This window comes from Physeter macrocephalus, chromosome 7, assembly GCF_002837175.3.
Source record: "Physeter macrocephalus isolate SW-GA chromosome 7, ASM283717v5, whole genome shotgun sequence".
NCBI lineage: Eukaryota > Metazoa > Chordata > Mammalia > Artiodactyla > Physeteridae > Physeter > Physeter macrocephalus.
The window spans coordinates 114,707,532-114,726,779 of record NC_041220.1 but is presented as its reverse complement, the minus strand read 5'-3'; the positions used below and the strand labels follow the sequence as shown (position 1 = coordinate 114,726,779).

Sequence of the window (19,248 nt, the reverse complement as noted above, 5' to 3'; positions counted from 1 at the left end):
CAGTAACAACATAAAAGGGGATGGAACTGTACAGGAGCAGAGTTTGTATATGCTCTTGAAGCTAGTTTGGTATGAATTCAAACTAGACTGCTATAAATTTAAGATGTTAAGTATAATCCCCACGGTAACCACAAAGAAAATATTTTTAAATAATCGAAAAGAAAATGAGAAAAAAATCAAAATTGTTCACTACAAAAAAATCAACTAAACATGGAAGAAGGCAGTATGGAGGAAATGACAATAAAGGTATAAGCCATACAGAAAACAATAGCAAAATGTCAAAAGTGAGGCCTTCTTATCAGTAATTAATTTAAATGTAAAAGGATTAAGTTCTCTAATAAATAGGCATAGATTGGTAGAATTTTTTTTTTTAAAGATGTAATTGTAGGCTATCTGTAAGACAAATTTGTGATCCAAAGACACACATGGGTTGAAAGTGAAAGGATGGAAAGCAATATTCCATGCATATAGTAACCAAAAGAGACCTGGAGTGCCACACTAATATCAGACAAAATTGACCTTAATTGTCTCTTGTTACACGAGACAAAGAAGACATTAGATATTGATAACAGAGTCAGTTTGTTAAAAATATATAATTATAAACATATACACACCAAAAAATAGAGCCCCAAATTCATGATACAAATATTGACAATTAAAGGGAGGAAGAGACAATTCTACAATAATAGTTGGAGAATTCAATACCCACTTTTCAAAATGGAGAGAAAACCTAGACAGAAGATCAATAGGAAATAGAGGACTTTAACAGTATTGTCAGCCAACCTGACCTGACAACTAGACATATAGAAGCACTCCTCACAACAACAGCAGAATACACTCTTTTCTCAAGTGCACATGGAACATTCTCCAGGATAGACCATATGTTAGACCACAAAATATATCTCAGTAATTTAAAAATATTGAAATCAGATGAAGTAGCTTCTCAAAAGACAATGGAATAAAGCTAGAAATCAGTAACAGAAGGAAAACTGGAAAATCACAAATATGTGGAACATAAACAACATACTCTTAACGAGTAGTCAAAGAAGAAATAATAAAGGAAATTGGAAAATACTTAGAGATGAGTGAAAACAGAATACAACATTCCAAAACATATGGGATTGGCAAAAGCAGTACTTAGAGGGAAAATTGTAGCAGTAAATACCTACATTACAAAGGAACAAAAATCTCAAATCAATAACCTACCTTTACACCTTAAAGAACTAGAAGAAGAAGAGCAAACTAAATCCAAAGCTAGGAGAAGGAAGGAAATAATAAATATTTGAATAGAAATAGAAAAAATTTTAAAAATAATAAGACAAGAAAATCAATTAAACCAAAATTTTGTTCTTGGAAAAGATCAACCAAATTGACAAACCTTAGCTAGACTGACAAAAAACAAAGAAGATTCAAATAAATAAAATCAGAAAGTGGAGACATTATTACTGACCTTACATAAATCAAAAGAATGATAAAAGAATACCGTGAACAATTATATGACAACAAATTAGATAACCTAGATTAATGGACAAATTCCTAGAAACATACAAATTACCAAAACCAACTCAAGAAGAAATAGGAAATCTGAACAGACATGTAACAAGAGATTAAATCAGTGATTTAAAAAGAAAGGAAGAAAGAAAGAAAGAGGGAAGAAAGAAGAGAAAGAAAGAAAGAAAGAAAGAAAGAAAGAAAGAAAGAAAGAAAGAAAGAAAGAAAGAAAGAAAGAAGGAAGGAAGGAAGGAAGGAAGGAAGGAAGGAAGGAAAGAAAAGGAAGGAAAGAAGGAAGGGAGGAAGAAAAGAAAGAAAGAAAAAACTTCTATCAAAGAAATGTCCAAAACCAGATGGCTTCACTGGTGAATTCTACCAAATAACAACACCAAATCTTCTCAAACTCTTTTGCCCCCCCACCAAAAAGGAGAGAATACTTACTTCCTAAATCATTCCATGAGGTCAATGTTACTCTGATACCAAAGTCAAAGATACTATAAGAAAAGGTACAAAGCAGAGATAACGGCTACCTCCTCCCCACCCCCATATAAAAAATTCCAGATATTTCCAGTATTCTTCATTCCTGCATGTAGCTACAGATTTTCATCTAGGATAATTTCCCTTCTGCTTGAAAGACTTTTTTTTTTTAACATTTCTTGTAATGCAGATATGCTGGTGATTAGTTCTTTCAACTCTTGTATGTCTAAAAAGGTTGTTATTTTGCCTTAATTTTCAAGTGATAGTTTTTCTGGGTATAGAATTATAGGTTGACAGGGTTTTTTTTCTGGTATTTTTAAAATGTTGTTTCACTGTCTTCTCAATTGCATGAGACCTCTGTTGTCACCCTTACCTTTGTTCCTTTGCACATGGGTCTTTTTCTTTGGCTGTTTTGAAGATTTTCTCACTGTTGTTCTTTGAGTAATTTGAGATGATGTGCCTTGGTGGAGTTTCCTTCATGTTTCTTCTGCTTGGGATTCATTAAGTTTATTGAATCTGATTTATAATTTTTATCAAATTTGGAAAAGTTTCAGCCATTATTTCTTTGAATAACTTTTTTGTTCCCATCTCATTCTCATCTCCTGTGAAACTCCAATTACACATATACTACATATACTACACCACTTGAACCTGTCCCACAGCTCACTCATACCCTGTTATTTTTAAAAAATTCTCTATTACTTCCACATTTCATTCTGGATAGTTTCTATTAATAAATCTTTAGGTTTGTTAATCTTCTGCAATGTCCTATCTGTTGTTAGTTCCATCCAGTGTATTTTTATCTCAGATATTGTCATTTTCATCCCTAGAAGTTCAATTTGGATCCCTTATATATTTTTCTTGCCTCTACTTTTTGAACATATGGAATACTGTTATAATAAATATTATAATATACTTGCCTGCAAATTCTGACATCTATATTAAGGATTCTGGGTAAATTTCAATGAATTTAATTTTTCTCCTCACTGTGGGTCATATTTTCCTGTATTTTTGCATGCCTGTATTTTTTATTGGATGCCAGCTATTATGAATATTATCCTGTTAGATGCTGGGTATTTTTGTATTCCTATACATATTCTTGAGCTTTGTTCTGAGATGCAGTTAAGTTACTTGAAAACAGTTTGATCCTTTCAGGTCTTGCTTTTGAGCATTCATAGGTAGGACCAGAACAAAGCTCAGTCTAGGACTAATTGTTCCATACTACTGAGGCAAGATCCTTCTTTGTACGCCTTCCAATGCCCCATGAATAATGAAATTTTCCAGTCTGAATGTTGAGAACAAGCACTATTCATGGCACCATTTGAGCATGGGCCCTGTTACCTTGATTTCTATTGGGTGGTTCTTTCCCCAGTCTCTGGTAGTTTCTTCACATTTGGGTGCTGATAAATACTCAGCTGAACAATTAAAAGGGGATCTTCTACAGAGCTACAAAGTTCTCTCTCTATGCCACTTACTTGTTTCCAGTACTTTATTCTGTGACCTATAGCTGCCTTGGTCTCCCAAGACTCTCAGCTTTGTCTCCTCAACTCAAGAAGTCCCTTGGGCTCAGCTCAAGTTCCTCCTCTCTGCACCACAGTCTGGAAACTCTCTGAAGGAAATCACATGGAACAGCTGTAGGGCTCACATACCTCATTTGCTTCTTTAGTCTCAGGGATCTCTACCCTTCATTGCCTGATGTCCAGTGTCTTGAAAATCATTGTCTTCTGTATTTTGTCCATTTCTTGATTGGTTTAGGCTGAATAAGAACTAGGGTAGCTTTGGTACCTTATAAGTCTATCTTGACTAGAAACAGAAGAATTCCCATTTAATTTTAATAATTTTAATTTAAATATCCACTTTTGGTTAGTGGCTATTTTATTAGATGGCACTATTAACAATTGTTGGGGTTGCTGAGGTTGAGTTTTTAAGATACAAATGTAAACTTCAAATGAGCACTTTTTAAAACTTATTCTTTAATAGACATTGTATTAAAAATGGAAGTTAATTCAGCCAACTTTCAGTTCTACCCTGACATAGGCAGTCTCATATGCATTATGCATTGGAATTGTTCAAATTCACTTCAAGTATGGTTCATCTTCAAACGCTATGTTCTTAACGTTTTCCTGAATTTATAATAGATTCAAAATAAAGTGTTGTCACCGTGATTATAAGAATGAAGAAACAAAAAAAGTTGAGTTTTTCAGTTTTGTCATTCTAATGGCCATTTGGAATTTTTGTTTTCAAAATATAAAATAGTAAAAGCAATGCAGCCTGAAAGGTGTAATATTTTTGTTTGCTAAGTTCAAACAGTAGTTCATACAGGAAATATTTTACCTAATATTAGGTAAAATATCAGATTAGGTAAAGATACTGAAAGATACTATTCAGTATCTTTAAAATGAAATTTATTATTTTTATTAATATATTTAATTATTCTTAAACTGTAATATTATTATTCATTACTGCAACAGGCCTATATATAGGTACAGTTTTTCCTTTTTCATTAAGTATATGAATGTAATTTAAAATATTTGTCTAGTACTTTTTTCCTTATTTGTACTGTACTATGAATTTTACTTTCTACTTTTTTATTTTTCACAAGCATGATTTTGTATATATTTATATATGAAATTTCAATAAAAGAAAATATTTGCTGTTTAAATTTTTCTCTATAATTTATTATTCATTTCTTTCATGATTTTTACTGAAAATAATTTTGTTCTATAGGGGGGTTGTTTAAAAATATACTAGGCTTGAGACTTACCTGGTGGTGCAGTGGTTAAGAATCCACCTGCCAATGCAGGTGACATGGGGGGTTTGAGTCCTGCTCTGGGAAGATCCCACATGCCGCGGAGCAACTAAGCACCTGCGTGCCACAACTACTGAGCCTGTGCTCTAGAGCCCGCGAGCCACAACTACTGAGCCCACATACCACAACTACTGAAGCCCACGCACCTAGAGCCCGTGCTCCTAAAATCTTCAGCTCCTAAAATGTAAAATTCTCCTCAGTGTTCTCTTTTTGTTTTTGTTTTTGTTTTTCACCATTCATTCAATGAATACCAGGCCCACCATGCCCCTGAAGAAAGTCTGAGCTAGGAGAAAGGACCTTTCAACTGAAATGAAGGTCGGAGTCTAAATGATTACCCAGAACTGGACATTGTAATATATGACTGTTATATATGACTGTTCCTGGGACCAAAAGTCTTTTAATCTTTCATTTTTGATCTAATCTAAGAGTGACTGAAAAGTTGATGGCACTCGCCCAAGTTTCTTTCTAAAGATCAAGGGAAAATGACACCTCAGAAAGGGATAAATATGGGGAAAAAAATCAAGTTTTTTCTGCTTGCACCCAGTTAGAGTATTGCTCTTTCAATAGAAGGGTGATACGTAAAAGCTGACAGTCCCAGCTGTCAGGACACTTAAATTTTGTCAGTGGAAGTCACAGGAGCTAAGTAATTACAAAACTGTCAACTCTAATAAGTGCTACAAAAGAGGTACATGGAACCATGAAAAGTATGTAACTACTAGATTTTATTCTAGATCAGTGTGTCAAAAACCAGTGTAGTTAATGACTAATTTGTCAAATTTCCTGGCTATTTGATAAAGTTCACTGAAAAGCATGTTGGATAGAATGACTTTCACAGCTTTTGCAAATTTTTGTGTGGTTTTTATATGACTGGTTTTATTTGTCTTCGTCATAGCCATTAAAGATCGTTCAATTTGTTTCTGCCCCAGCTTGCTGTTACTGCAGCTGGAGGGCACTGAGCAAGGTTGGGGGGGTGCTATGGCTGGAGGCTGGGGAGACTGGACAAAAGGATGCCCATCCTCCAAAGGGGGTGTCTAGGGGACAGAGAGAGAGCGTTGACTTTCCACAACTGGCTTTTGACCCAGTTGACCTATTCCCAGCCTTCATTGTATTTCCTCTGGATTCCTACAGGTCTAATTGGCCTCCTGCCTGTTTGTCTGATTTGATCTCCAGAAAGATCTTCCTCAAATGCAAATTTGCTCCACTGTTTAGTCTCTCAGTGGCTCTCTGTTCTTGCTGTTCTTGTTCTTACAGTCCTGCCCGGAGCACCTCCCACCACGCTTGCCAGCTGACTCCTTCTCAGTGCTCTCAGTGCTCATCCCAGACATCAGCTCTTCTTGGAGAGGTTCTCAAGCCTCCTAGTCAGGCCATGGGCCCACTGTCCTAAGGGCATCCCCAGCCCACGTCTACCAGGGAAACTGTCAGTCAGGCTTGCCTGTCTCTCTTCAGGTTGGTGTACTCCTTAGGCAGGGATTTTTATCCCTCTGATCCTAGCCTCGGGCTATTCCCTGGCACAGAGTGGTGCTTACTAAATCATTCAGTGAACTAATTGATGAATGAGCTAATCGTCTGTTTTCCAAGCTTCAGACACACATTTCCCTTTTCTACAAAATATCTCCAAATGCACATCCTTCACGCATATCAGAATCAACAGGTCCCAAGCCAAACTCATAATTCTCTACCTTAACTTAATATCTATATTGATTAATGGCATTATGCATCCTTACTAACACTCAGCCTCAAAACCTAGTTCTACTGTCAGCCCCTACATGCATTAAATTGTCCAGTCCTCTTGCTTTTGCTTGTTCAAGTGTCTTTCCAAATCATTTTCTTGCTCCACTCCTGCTGCCTCTTCCTCCTCAGTTTCCTAACCAATGACCATCCCAGTTGAAGCACACACAAGCCCATCACTTGGGACGCACACGATTCCCTAAATACATTGTGCACCATTCCTCCTGTGTTTTGCTAGCACCTACCCTCTGCTAACACCTGACCTTCCTCACCTTGCTCAGATGCTCCATGAGGCTGTTTAAAATACCCCTGGAGGGAATTCCCTGGTGGTCCAGTGGTTAAGACTCTGCACTTCCAGTGCAGGGAGCACAGGTTCGATCCCTAGTTGGGATCCCCGATCCTGCATGCCACAGGGAGCAGCCAAAAAAAAAAATACCCCCAGAAAGACATGTTCTCTCCCACTCTGGATCTCCAAGAACACTGTATCTTATTTGTATGACTGTTATATCACTTATCCCAGTTATTATGCATGTTTCTATCTTATTGTCTAGATATCAAGCCCTTGGAAGACAGAGCCCATGTCATGTTCATCTTAGCAGGATTTTGCACAGAGTAGGAGTTTAGCAAATGGTTTTGCATTTATTAATAGAACTAATTTCATTCCTCAATTCATTCCATGAGACTATAATTACCACCAAATTTTCTACTCCTTAACATAACTGTCGAGATTCATTGATTTCTTCAAAGGCAGAATTTTATGTTGGCTTTTGAATAATAACAGCTCCCACTGATTTCATGCCTAGTACCTGCCAACCATTATACACATTTTATTTCTAATCCTTACAGTAACCTTGCAAAATAGAAGGAAACATTTTACAAATGAGGAAAAATGTTTCATGAGGGTAAGTAACTTGCTCAAGGCCATATAAGTGCTCAAGTTGAGACTAGAAGCCAGGGTTGTTTGATTCTAAAAACCACCAGACCACAGTACCCTCATCTATACTGTGGGGTATATGAGTCTGTTTTGTTCCTTTCCTTCATGTATTCATCTTTTCTTTTTTAATGTGCCATAATATACTTAAATGATGTCCTGATAACATATGTTTAGAATATTTTTCTATTTTTAATAAATTCCAGGAAGGGGAAGATTTTGATACATAGCATCTGAAGAAGGTTATATCAACATTTATTTCCATGATTTGAGTTTAAAAATTATCTGTCATACTTCCCTTATCGGCACAGAGAATTATCATTGATGAAACATGTCTTATACTGTATGCATTTCTTTGGGACGGTGATACTGATCAATGTGAATACCCATGTATCACTGATCATTTTTAGCTCATGTATTCATCTTTAAAAAGATTTTAGTTTGTTGCTAAGCTAACGTTTATTTTGTGCCTTATAGTCCACTTCAACATCAGACACATCTCAAGAGGATCTTGTGGAGAAAAAGTGCTTAACTGAAAAATACACACGTCTCTCCTGCAATAAAGTCTTCTGCCAACCATGGCAGAAATGCATCGACGGGACCTGTATTTGTAAACTTCCTTATCAGTGCCCAAAGAATGGTACCAGGGTGTGTTCAGTTAATGGGAAAAGCTACCCAACTTACTGTCAGCAAAAGAGTTTTGAATGTCTTCGTCCAGAGGCAAAGTTTTTAAAAACGGGAACATGCACAGGTGAAGGTAGGAAAAGCCTGGTTTATTTTGTAAGAAGAAAATTGTCTACTATATTTTCTATTAGAAAATACTTTTCCTATGAAATGTTATGACGACAACTCAAAATTCTTCTCTAGACCCTCACTAGTAACTGGGGTGATAACTAAAGAAATTAGGGGATCATCAGAGTCTAGCCAGCCCTTGAGTCTAGAGCATGAGGCCCTGAGGCTGGTCCTTCCCCTCATTGCCTATGCCACTCTCTGCTGCCCAGCCCTTCAGAATTATCCCCACTCTCACTTCTACTTGGCTAAAGGGATTATTCCCAGAGCTGTTGAGTTGGTTCAGAGCCCAGTGAAAAGGGCTTTACATGAGACTGGTACTGATATGGAACCCCTTTGGACCCCAGCCCCAATAATTTCTTCCAGCATCCATCCCACCAGTCCCTACCCCTTTCCCTAGCCCCAACCCATCAGCCCTGATCCAAGGTTTAGCTCAGGCCATTGCTGTCCTAGGATATACTCCAACCTAGCAAACTTGGCACATCAGATCAGAGAGCTTGTCAAGACTTCATCCATGTGCCTAATGTAGTGAGGAGGGCTGGGACCCTAATATGTAGATTAGTAGAGTGGTTAAGATTTAAGGGTCTCACTGTCAGTCAGATTTAGTTGTAAGCCCCTCCAAGCCCCACCTCGATTATTGCAAACTATGTGGCCTCTCTGGAATGCAGTTTTCACATCTGTAAAATGTGAGTAACACTAGTTCCTAACTCATAAGACTCTTGTGAAAATTAAATAACATGATGTATGTAAAGCTCTGTGAATAGTGCCCAGAGAGCGCTCATGAAATTTTAGCTATGACAGCAAACCTTAAGCTCGTTGTCTTCTGATGTGAATTATCACAGACATTTCATGAATTTACAGAAGAGTGCTTAAAACGTTCTTTTTAAAGTTACCATGACATATGCCAGCACACAGTAGCCTAAATATTTTTGTATTGCTGAGTTGAGATGTTAAGATACTATGGAACAGGAAGAAGAAAGATCCGTAATTGAGTCCATCTCTCTTACTTGTTGGACAGGACAAAAGCAACTGTGGAGATTATTTTGTCAGGGTCAGACTTTTGTTCTCTTGAGGCATGAAATGCCTTAAATATATGAGAATACATAAACCTTTCTTACATTTTCATTATTTGCTTGGCTAACTTTTAAGAGCACGGATTTTGGAGTCAGATCAATATAGCAGGTTCAGATTCCTGGCTTCAATCCTTGAGCAAGTAACTTAATCTCATGTATAAAAATGGATAAATTTAGATTCCTCATGCATAAAATTAGGGATAAATATCACCCTAATCTTCATAGGGTTGATATGAGGATTTTATGGTACTTTTTTTTACAACTGGGTAGCACAACCACTGACACATAATAAGCCCTCATAAAATGATTGCTTACCATTTGTTAAAATCTTGATGGTGGGTCTTCCCTGGTGGCATAGTGGTTAAGAATCCGCCTGCCAATGCAGTGGACACGGGTTCAATCCCTGGTCCGGGAAGATCCCACGTGCCGCGGAGCAACTAAGCCCACGAACCACAACTACTGAAGCCCATGCACCTAGAGCCCATGCTTTGCAACAAGAGAAGCCCCCGCAATGAGAAGCCTGCGCACCGCAACGAAGAGTAGCCTCCCGCTCACCGCAACTAGAGAAAGCCTGTGCCCAGCAACGGAGACCCAATGCAGCCAAAATAAGAAAAAATTCTTCATGGTGTTCAAAGTTAATTAGAAATTATGTATTTTATTACTTTAGAGACTTAATCAAGAGGAGAAAGAGTGCCTGAATATTGCTCTTTTTTTTTTAAATTTTAGAACAATTTAGTGTTTCCTTGGAGAATGAAAAAGGACCTTCAGAAGGAATTGTTGAAGTAAAACTTGTAGACCAAGATAAAAAAATGTTTGTGTGTGGAAAAAGCTGGAGCATTACACAGGCCAACGTGGCCTGCCTTGACCTTGGATTTCAACTGTGAGTGCTTGTGTCACTGAATTTTCCCAGAGCTGATTTTATTATTCCAACTTTTTTTTTTTTTGGATTACCCTATCTTTCTGTGCCTCAACTTCCTCAACTGTAACCTGAGCATATTAACTGCCTGTCATGAGAATGAAGTGTGTTTATGCTCAACTAGCACTTAGAACACTGCTGAGCACACAAAGTTTGCTCAGGTATCTGGATGCAATCCTTTGCCCACCTGTAGACTTGCAAATACATTCATCATTATCTCTATTCACCTATGATTACGTCCACTCCTTCATACATAATGTTGTTTATATATGCCTTCTCTCTTTTTTTTCTCAACCTTGCAGAGATTTGTCTATTTGATTAGTGTTTTTGATTTTTGTATTTGTAAATTTTCTCTTCTTTATTTTCATTAACTCTTATCTTTGGCTCTCTCTCTTCTTTTCCCTATTGTATTTTTTCTAATTCTGTTAGTTAAAATGCTTAGCTCATCAATTTTCAGTTTTTCTTATTTTCTAATATAAGCATTTAAGGTACAAATTTTCCTCTAGGTAATGCTTCATCTGCATGCCATAACCCTCTATAAGTGGGTATTTTATTTATTGTTCAGTTCAAAATATTTTCTAATTTTCAATATAATTTCTTCTTTGACTCATACATAATTTAGAAGTTTCTTTTTTTACATTCCTAATGAGTATATTAGTTCGCTTTTGGTTAACTTTTTTATATAGATTTCCCATTTATTTATTTATTTATTTATTTATTTATTTTTTTTGTGTGTGTGTGTGGTACACGGGCCTCTCACTGTTGTGGCCTCTCCCATTGCGGAGCACAGCCTCCGGACGCGCAGGCTCAGCGGCCATGGCTCACGGGCCCAGCCGCTCCGCGGCATGTGGGATCTTCCCAGACCGGGGCACGAACCCGTGTCCCCTGCATCGGCAGGCGGACTCTCAACCACTGCACCACCAGGGAAGCCCCCCATTTAATTTTATTGTGGAGAGAGAATGTCTCCACATGATGACAATTGTTTAAATATTTTTTTGAGACTTGCTTTGTACTGAGTACATTTTAAATGCTTCATGTGCAGGGTTCTGCATAATAGATGTGTTATCCATTAGAATAAGCAAGCTTATTGATTGCTTTATTCAAATATTTTCCCATTTATTTACTTACAAGTTTTCTATGTTTTTGTCTTTTAAGTGTGTCCCTTATAAACAACACATATCTAGATTTTTTTAAAAAAATACAATATGACAATAACTGTCTGAAGAGTTTAGTCCATTTACATTATTGTGATTATTTACATTGTTGAATTTATTTTTCCTATCTTGTTTTGGGCTTATTAGTTACCCTGCTTCTTCTGTCCTCTTGTTTCTTCCTTTTTAAATTTCTATTAGGTTAATAAAGCTGTTGTTGTTGTTTCTTAATCTTCTCCTTTTTCTTCCTCTAATTGGTTTGAAAATTATATACATCCTATTTCTATTCCTTTAGTGGTTATCTTTACATTTATACTATGAACCCTTAACTTAGAAAGTCCTTGGCCTCTTCAGGAATAATATCAATACAAAGAATGGCATTACCGTGTCAAGTTTCCAGTATTTTGTTCAACCTTATTTTTATATATTCCTGAAGTTAATTGCTATCATTATATAATAAGCAATTATCATTACTTTTGTTCAGTCAGTGCTTACTCAGATGTACCTCATGTTTACCAACTTCCTGGTTTGTTGTTGCTTCTTTCATCTCACTTCTTTGTTCTGGCTTCAATTTTCTTCTTCCTAAACCACATCTGCTAGTAGTTCATTAGTGAGAGTCTCTTATCATTAAATTGAGCCATAGAGTATTTCTTATTTTCAACAGTTTGTGACCTACAACCTATGATTCAACCTAATGGCAAACTCTCTCACTCTTTGATCTCCCAATTTTTATTCTTATATTTTGTGTAAGCTCATGGACAGACTTCTCTGATTTTAGCCAGTGGGTATTTCCCTTAATTCCTTAAGAGCTCATTGAGGACATTTATCTAGTACTTTTAGATATTTATAGGTTGAGAGGTTTTTCAGATTATTCGCCTGTCAGATTGCCCCAAATGGCTCCCATCTGTTCTCATATTTCGATGTGGTTTGGCACAGTTTCATGACCACTATATCTTCATTATGGATCTGAACCTCTTTGTTCCCTTTAAGTGCTCTCTTTTTCCCTATTGTAATTTATCTGATATTTATATTGCCATTACTGCTTAATTTTTATTTATATTTGCCTGATGCATCTTTGCTCAACCTTTTATTTTTAACCCATTTTCCCCATTAACTTCTAGAGAAAAGCAGGGAGCAATTGAATGTTCTGGAAGAATAGCTCACTGTAACTCATCATCTCTAGGATATCGGGTCACTGAGGTAGCCTCTTAGCTACACAAATTCTGAACAAACTGAGAAGTCCAAGCAATGGCACATAGATGTCAAAATATCATTTAATACTGTCAAGACTGAGCTGAGGATGTAGCTTAGCGTAAAAGCAAAATGGACCTGCTAGAATCAAACTAACTGAACCTCCCTGATCCCAGGCAACAATGGGGCCAACCAGGTAAAACTTACAGCATTCGGCAGGTGAAGAGGACCCAAAAGGAAAAAATGGAGGAGCTGGGCTGACCTTTCCTGGTTTACATTACAAAATTCCCTGATAAAATTAATCCACTCCCTTCCTGTAGAGAAGAGGAGTTACACCATAGAGAGAGGCCAAGAATGACACATCTCAGGTTAGAAAGAAATCAGCAGTGTGGATGAAGAGGCGTTCCTCCTTAACAAGAAACAGAGGAGAGGAAACCAATATTTGTGGGTGCTTGCCATGTTTTGAAATTTGGCCAGTCAGTTTAAACTGATTGTTTTAGTTAATCTTTGCAAAACTCAATGAGGTAGTTATATTCCCTGTTACAGGTGAAGATATTGAAGCTCAGAGAATTTAAGCATATTGCCCAATCTATCACCCATATGTAGAAAATAAGAGGAAATTAGTCCTTACCTCCTACAGTAAAGTTATAAATACAAAGTACTAATTATTCTACCTTACTGTTTCATTTATTTGATTTGCAGCGGTGCTCTTGACACTCAAAGAAGAGATCCTCATATAAATTCCACTGAATGTCTACATGTGCATTGTCGAGGATTTGAGACCAGTTTGGCTGAATGTACTTTTACTAAGGGACGAACTAGCAGTTCCGAGGGTTTGGCTGGTGTGGTGTGTTACACAGGGAGTGCAGGTTAGTGGAGTACTGGCCTGATATTTTCCCTTCCTTCAAAGTTGTTTATTTCACATCAAGTCTGTAGTAAACAAACAAATTACAGATACCCTCTTGCCAGTCACACACAATGGCAAAATCATATTTTGGGTTTTAGAGCTGAAATGGGTGCTTTTCCCCTATTGTACCTTTTTGCCATTCAAATATTACTTCTATCAGGTTCCTATATGGGAAGTAAAGTTGCTTGACTCCCCTTTGATTCCTTGAACATATGGATTAAAGTTGATGTAGCAAACACAAGTTAATAAAACATTAGAAGAAACTCAGCATCTCCCTCCAGAGGTCCAGCCGATTACACATTCCTTTAAAATGGTTAAGTGACCACATCTGTGCCTCAGGCAATCATTGCCACTTTTCTCCTTCATCCTGACCTTGGAATATTTTAGCCATATGTACAGTATTAAAGACCAAAGCCTTTTTTGGTGCTTAAAAAAAAGTACCATCAAAATGTAAACAACACTGCCAAATAAGCCTCAGGATGGGGGTGGGGGATAAAGTAGTAGCATGAAAGGAATGGATGAGCACCAGAGTTCGCCAGTGTCAGCAAAGGCTCCTGATTCCCGAATCCCCTACCCCATCTCAGCGAGCAGAGACCTCCACAATAAATGCTGGTTTTCAGAGATTATAAAAGGGCATCCGTAAGCCAGCTTTGGCATTTAGTTTCCTTATTAATCATATATACTATGTCAATGCTACCACCCATGCATTTTATATCATTTTTTATTTGTGCCTGGCTTTATCTTCAGGTCCCCATTATTCCAAACATGTGATAAAGATGTCACCCACAACTCCACAGATAAATTTCACAAAGATAATTCCTACTTTACAGTTTCTCCAACAAACGACTCCTTTCAGTGTGTGAATGGGAAACACATTCCTCAGAAGAAGGCCTGTGATGGTGTCAATGATTGTGGAGACCAGAGTGATGAGTTGTGCTGTAAAGGTAGAAATGAATCTAGCCTTTAAACCCTCAAAAGCATTCTTTTGACTAAGAAAGTAGAAGCAACTTTACCATTGAATTAAGATTCCATCTCATTCCATTTTAAGAATGAAAAAAACCACCCCTCTTGTATTTATGTTTGCACAGAGTGCCGAGGTGAAAGTTTTTCCTGTAAATCGGGTGTTTGTATTCCAAAGCAGTATAAGTGCAATGGTGAGGTGGACTGCATTACTGGAGAAGATGAAATTGGTTGTGAAGGTAATTTAAAGTTTCGTGGTTACTTTTTTTCATTATTTGACCTAGGGGTTTTAGCAGGCTTTGTAATTATTGCCTAGGGCCAATTTGTCAATAGGGACTATAAAATGGCAATTTCATTTTTTAGAATTTTTATTGAAAAAATTTTTATTGAAGTATAGTTAATTTACAATGCTGTGTTAGTTTCAGGTGTACAGCACAGTGACATATATATATACATATATGTATATATATATGTGTATATATATATATTCTTTTTCAGATTCTTTTCCCTTATAGGTTATTACAAAATATTGAGTAGAGTTCCCTGTGCTATACAGTAGGTCCTTGTTGGTTATCCATTTTATATACAGTAGTGTGTATATGTTAACTCCTAATTTATCCCTCCCCCCTTCTCTTTAAAAATGGCAATTTCTAACTCAACATGCCTTCTGCATTTATTAACTGGAATTCTATAGAGAAGAACTATTTTGTTTCCATGAAATTCAGTTCATCGTAGAAAGGCAGAATGATATTTAATTCTTTCCCTTTACTTACCAAGTTTCAAAGCAGTGAGTAGGTGCTCTTTGCTTTTTGGTGCTCATTGGAAAACCTCCAAAGGTGGAAAATATTTACTAGGTACCTACTGTGTCCCACACAGACTGACTTCTTTCTCCCATTGATGCTTTCTGGAGGAAAAAAAATCTCCCTAAGTTAATATATTCATTCATCTACTCAACGGATATTTATTAAGTTCTTACTATGTGTGCCAGGTCCTGTTCCAGATGCTGGGGTTACAATAGTGAATAACATTTCAAAATCCCTGCCGCCTCATGGGTCTTATATTCTAGTGGAGGAAGAGAAACAATAAAGAGAAATAAGTAAAAATATCTAGTAAAATAATAAGTACTAAGAAAAAAAATAAAGCAAGCAAGGAAGATATCAAATGCCCCAGGGAGAGGCGTGGCAGTAAGTTCTGAAATTTTAGGTAAGGCGGCTTGGGAAGGCTCACTCACTATTACTTTTAGGCAAAGCGCCGAAGGAAAAGATGGAGCCAGCCATGCAGACGTCTGCGGAAGAGTATTCTAGTCAAAGGCAACAACCAGTGCAGTGTTCCTAAGACAGGACCATTCCAGTATGTTTGAGAGCCAATCAGCAAGGAGGCTAGTGTGGCGGATGTTCCAGGTGGGGTTAGTGGGTTAAAAGACAAACGGTGGAAGAGGTTGGAACGCTTGGGTGGAAGATCAGGGCAGATCCACTGAGGCCTGTTAGTGAGTGAAATTGGGTCTCTAAGCAGAGGAACAGCATGATCTGACTTACCTTTTAAATCACGATTACCCTGGCTGCTGGGTGGGGAATAGGCTGTATGAGGGCGAGGGGCGAAGCAGGGCAACCAGTGAGGAAGCTACTGCAGTAATCCAGGGAAGAGATGATAGTAACTAGGATAAGTTGGTAGGAATGGAAATGATGAGAAGCAGTCAGATTCTGGATATGTTTTGAAACTAGAGCCAAAAAAATTTGCTGATAGATTGGATGGGGGTGTGAGAACAAATGAGCAGTCAAGGGCGGCTCCAGGGGCTTTGGCCTGAGAATGGAAAGGATGGAGCTGCTTTCTTCAAAGATGGGAAGGCTGCAGGAGGAGTGTGGGTCCTTGAATCCACCTCACTTATGGAACAAATCCAGTGGTGCGCTGGTAAATGTTTAACAGTTGGCTTTGAAGAGGGACAGGGACTCCCTGATTTGTAGCTTTTGCTAATTTCTAGGGTGTAAATTACTCCCACCATGGGTGATTTCAAGCCATTGACATGATGTAACAGAACACAAACTGGGAAGTGATACAACAGCCTCCTGTGTAGTGGTAAAGTCCATGTCAGGACACCACTGAATTACTGTTAATGGTTTATTGTAGTTTTTTGTACTCGTCTTACCTTTCCTTCTCAACAGGAAACACCTTTAAAACAGGATCAAATTATTTTTACGTTCCAAATGTCCCAGGTAAAGTGCCTTCCACATAAGCATTAAATAAATGTTGAAGATATGTATGGATAAGTTAATTGATATTAATTATATCATGTATAGTTGCTTGGTATGCCAAGTATTTATTTGACCTTAATGAAATTTTGTTTAATTTTCCATTGATATCAGTTCTTAAAAGACACACTTTTTAGGATTTCAAATCACGTTAATTTTTTTGAAGGGTATAAAGCAGTTGAGCAAAATACTTTAATGTTGGTTAAATGTAGTGAAATCCTTAGTGAAGAGAGGCGAGAAAGAAATTTCAAAAAATTTTTCAGGGAGGAAGACAGTGCCCTGACTTTTGCCAGTGAAGCTTGATAGCTTCCCTCACCCTCAGTTTTACTGAGATATAATTGACATACAACACAGTAGAAGTTAAGGTGTACAGCATGAGCTTGACTCATATATTGCAAAATTATTACCAAAATAAGTTTAGTTGATATCCGTCACCTCATATAGTTACAATTCTTTTTCCTTGTGATGAGAACTTTCAGGATTTACTCAAAGCAACTTTCAAGTATACCATACAGCAGTGTTAACTATCGTCACCATGCTGGTGACGTCACTAGCCACAGTGCTTATTTACCTTACAGCTGCAAGTTTGTACCTTTTGACCGCCTTCACCCAGTTCCCCACCTTCACCCAATCCCCTAGCCCCAACCCCTGCCTCTGGTAGCCACAAATCTGACCTCTTTTTCTATGAGTTTGGATTTTTTAGATGCCATATATAAGTGAAACCATACAGTGTTTGTCTCTCTCTGAAGCTCTACAGTTTGATTTCACTGCTTCAGTATAATAATATTTGGGGTTTCCTCTCCACCTCCTCCTCTTCTTCCCCTCTCCCTCCCTCTCCTCCTCCTCAGAATTTGTTAGTTTATCAGAAAAAAAAAAAAAAGAATCCTACTGCAAGGGAATAACTACAACATAAAGCTTACTTTTAGTATTAATTTCTTGAATCCATATCAAAAATACATTTTGTCAACTGTCATTGTTACTTTAGTTTATCCATCTTTAGAGTGAGCTCCGCTTTGTATTTCAATAATGATTCTGATTTTTCCCTCTCTGAGAAAGAGCAAATGAGAGCAGAGATGTGAAATAAATATATTAATATATTCATTGATCTCTCCTTTCAGGGAACAGATCAGAATTACTAAACCAAGGGAGGTTTGGAGTATACCTTAATTTCATTTATCCTTTATAAACCCACTTTTTATTAACATAAGTTAAAAAGAGTAAATAAATTTTGTTTAACTATATAATAAGTCTGCTGTTGGGTATGTATTCAAATATATCTAAAATATGAATCTCTTTTTAAAACTCAAGTTAAAATGATTTCCTTGCTGTGGCGAAACTGGTGTGCTTTTAAATGTAAGACGAAACATTTGTTAGGCAGTATTAAAAATCAAAGTATTTGGTTGTGCCCACAAAAAATGGCATATACTGTGGTTCCCTTTTATCTTTTTGTAAATATTAAAGTTGTTATACTATTACTGAAATATTAATGATTAGTGTATATTTAATTCAAGTGAAAATGATCTCTTTGCTACAGTGAGTTTTTTGTTTTGTTTTTAGGAACTGGACATCCTGAAATTAAAGGTAAATCTATTTTTACAATAGATTTAAATAAATAAATTTTGTAAATTTATATTACAAAATTGAGAAGAAGAATAAGGTGTTCTAGCTTGAAATGGTATGCATTTTTTTTCCAAATAAAAATTATCCTTTGCTGTGGTAAGTTTTTTGGTTTTGTTTTTTTTTTTCAGGCGCTTTACATATGGCTCAAGGTAAAAAATTTATTAAATTCTCGGGATATTGCCGAATTGAAACAAAATACAAGCAAGCACTGCTATTATCTTATATTTTAAGGTAACTATTAACTGAGGATGACATAACCGGTTTTAACATTTGTTTAGGCACAGTGGCCTTTTCCCCCCCGCAGTGTGGTAAACTTTCATTCTCACACTCCCCGTTCACAGCCTGCTAGCCAAAAACCACCCAAGGCGCATTCCCTGCACATTTCACCTCTGCCAAATACCCTTCTCTTCCTTTGCTTTTTCCCCACAACCAAGGCAGCTCCTGAAGAAATTGTCACCAGAGGAAAGATAACATCTTTTTATGACAGGTATTTTCTTATTTACTTTTGTAACAGATATCCCGAAATCTTCCAGCTCTTTAGGGTCTTCCCTCTCTTCATTATTCATATAAAATGACTACTAAAAGTTTATGGTCCTCCTTAGGGTTCCTGAGTGACTTTTATATGTTCAAGATCAGCCCTGTTCTAAATGGCAATTTCAACTATTTCTTTGTATTCCCTCCGACTTGTCATTTTGTCCTCCAAGGCTGCTGTCCTTTTTGTTTTGTTTTGTTTTGGTTTCGTTTGTTTGTTTCCTCTTCTTTACTCCTTTTCGCCTTCCCTCCTTCTTGTCCTTCCTTCCTTCCTAGTTTCAGACCTCAGGGGCAAAGAGATGACTTAATGATATTCCTTAGCTCATGGCACATGATCATCTCTGTCCAGGCCAGCCCCCTCTCTTGCTTTATTTATTCTCCTTTATTCCTATACCTTACTCCCATTCCCCGTAAGCAACCATTTTAAT

The 19,248-nt window shown here is 37.1% G+C and overlaps 1 protein-coding gene across 2 annotated transcripts in view; it reads left to right on the top strand.

The window, feature by feature from the left end:
• CFI (complement factor I) overlaps nucleotides 1–19,248 on the top strand; it is a 38,088-nt gene that overhangs the window by 4,915 nt on the left and 13,925 nt on the right. The window contains exons 2-9 of one of the 2 annotated variants that reach the window (XM_028491536.1): nucleotides 7,914–8,193; nucleotides 10,025–10,178; nucleotides 13,259–13,425; nucleotides 14,294–14,407; nucleotides 14,552–14,662; nucleotides 16,583–16,633; nucleotides 18,227–18,250; nucleotides 18,418–18,438. In XM_028491536.1, the coding sequence (XP_028347337.1) occupies nucleotides 7,914–8,193; nucleotides 10,025–10,178; nucleotides 13,259–13,425; nucleotides 14,294–14,407; nucleotides 14,552–14,662; nucleotides 16,583–16,633; nucleotides 18,227–18,250; nucleotides 18,418–18,438 (922 nt within the window). The remainder of the gene's footprint in view (nucleotides 1–7,913; nucleotides 8,194–10,024; nucleotides 10,179–13,258; nucleotides 13,426–14,293; nucleotides 14,408–14,551; nucleotides 14,663–16,582; nucleotides 16,634–18,226; nucleotides 18,251–18,417; nucleotides 18,439–19,248) is intronic. The other variant, XM_024119261.2, reaches the window with a different exon arrangement.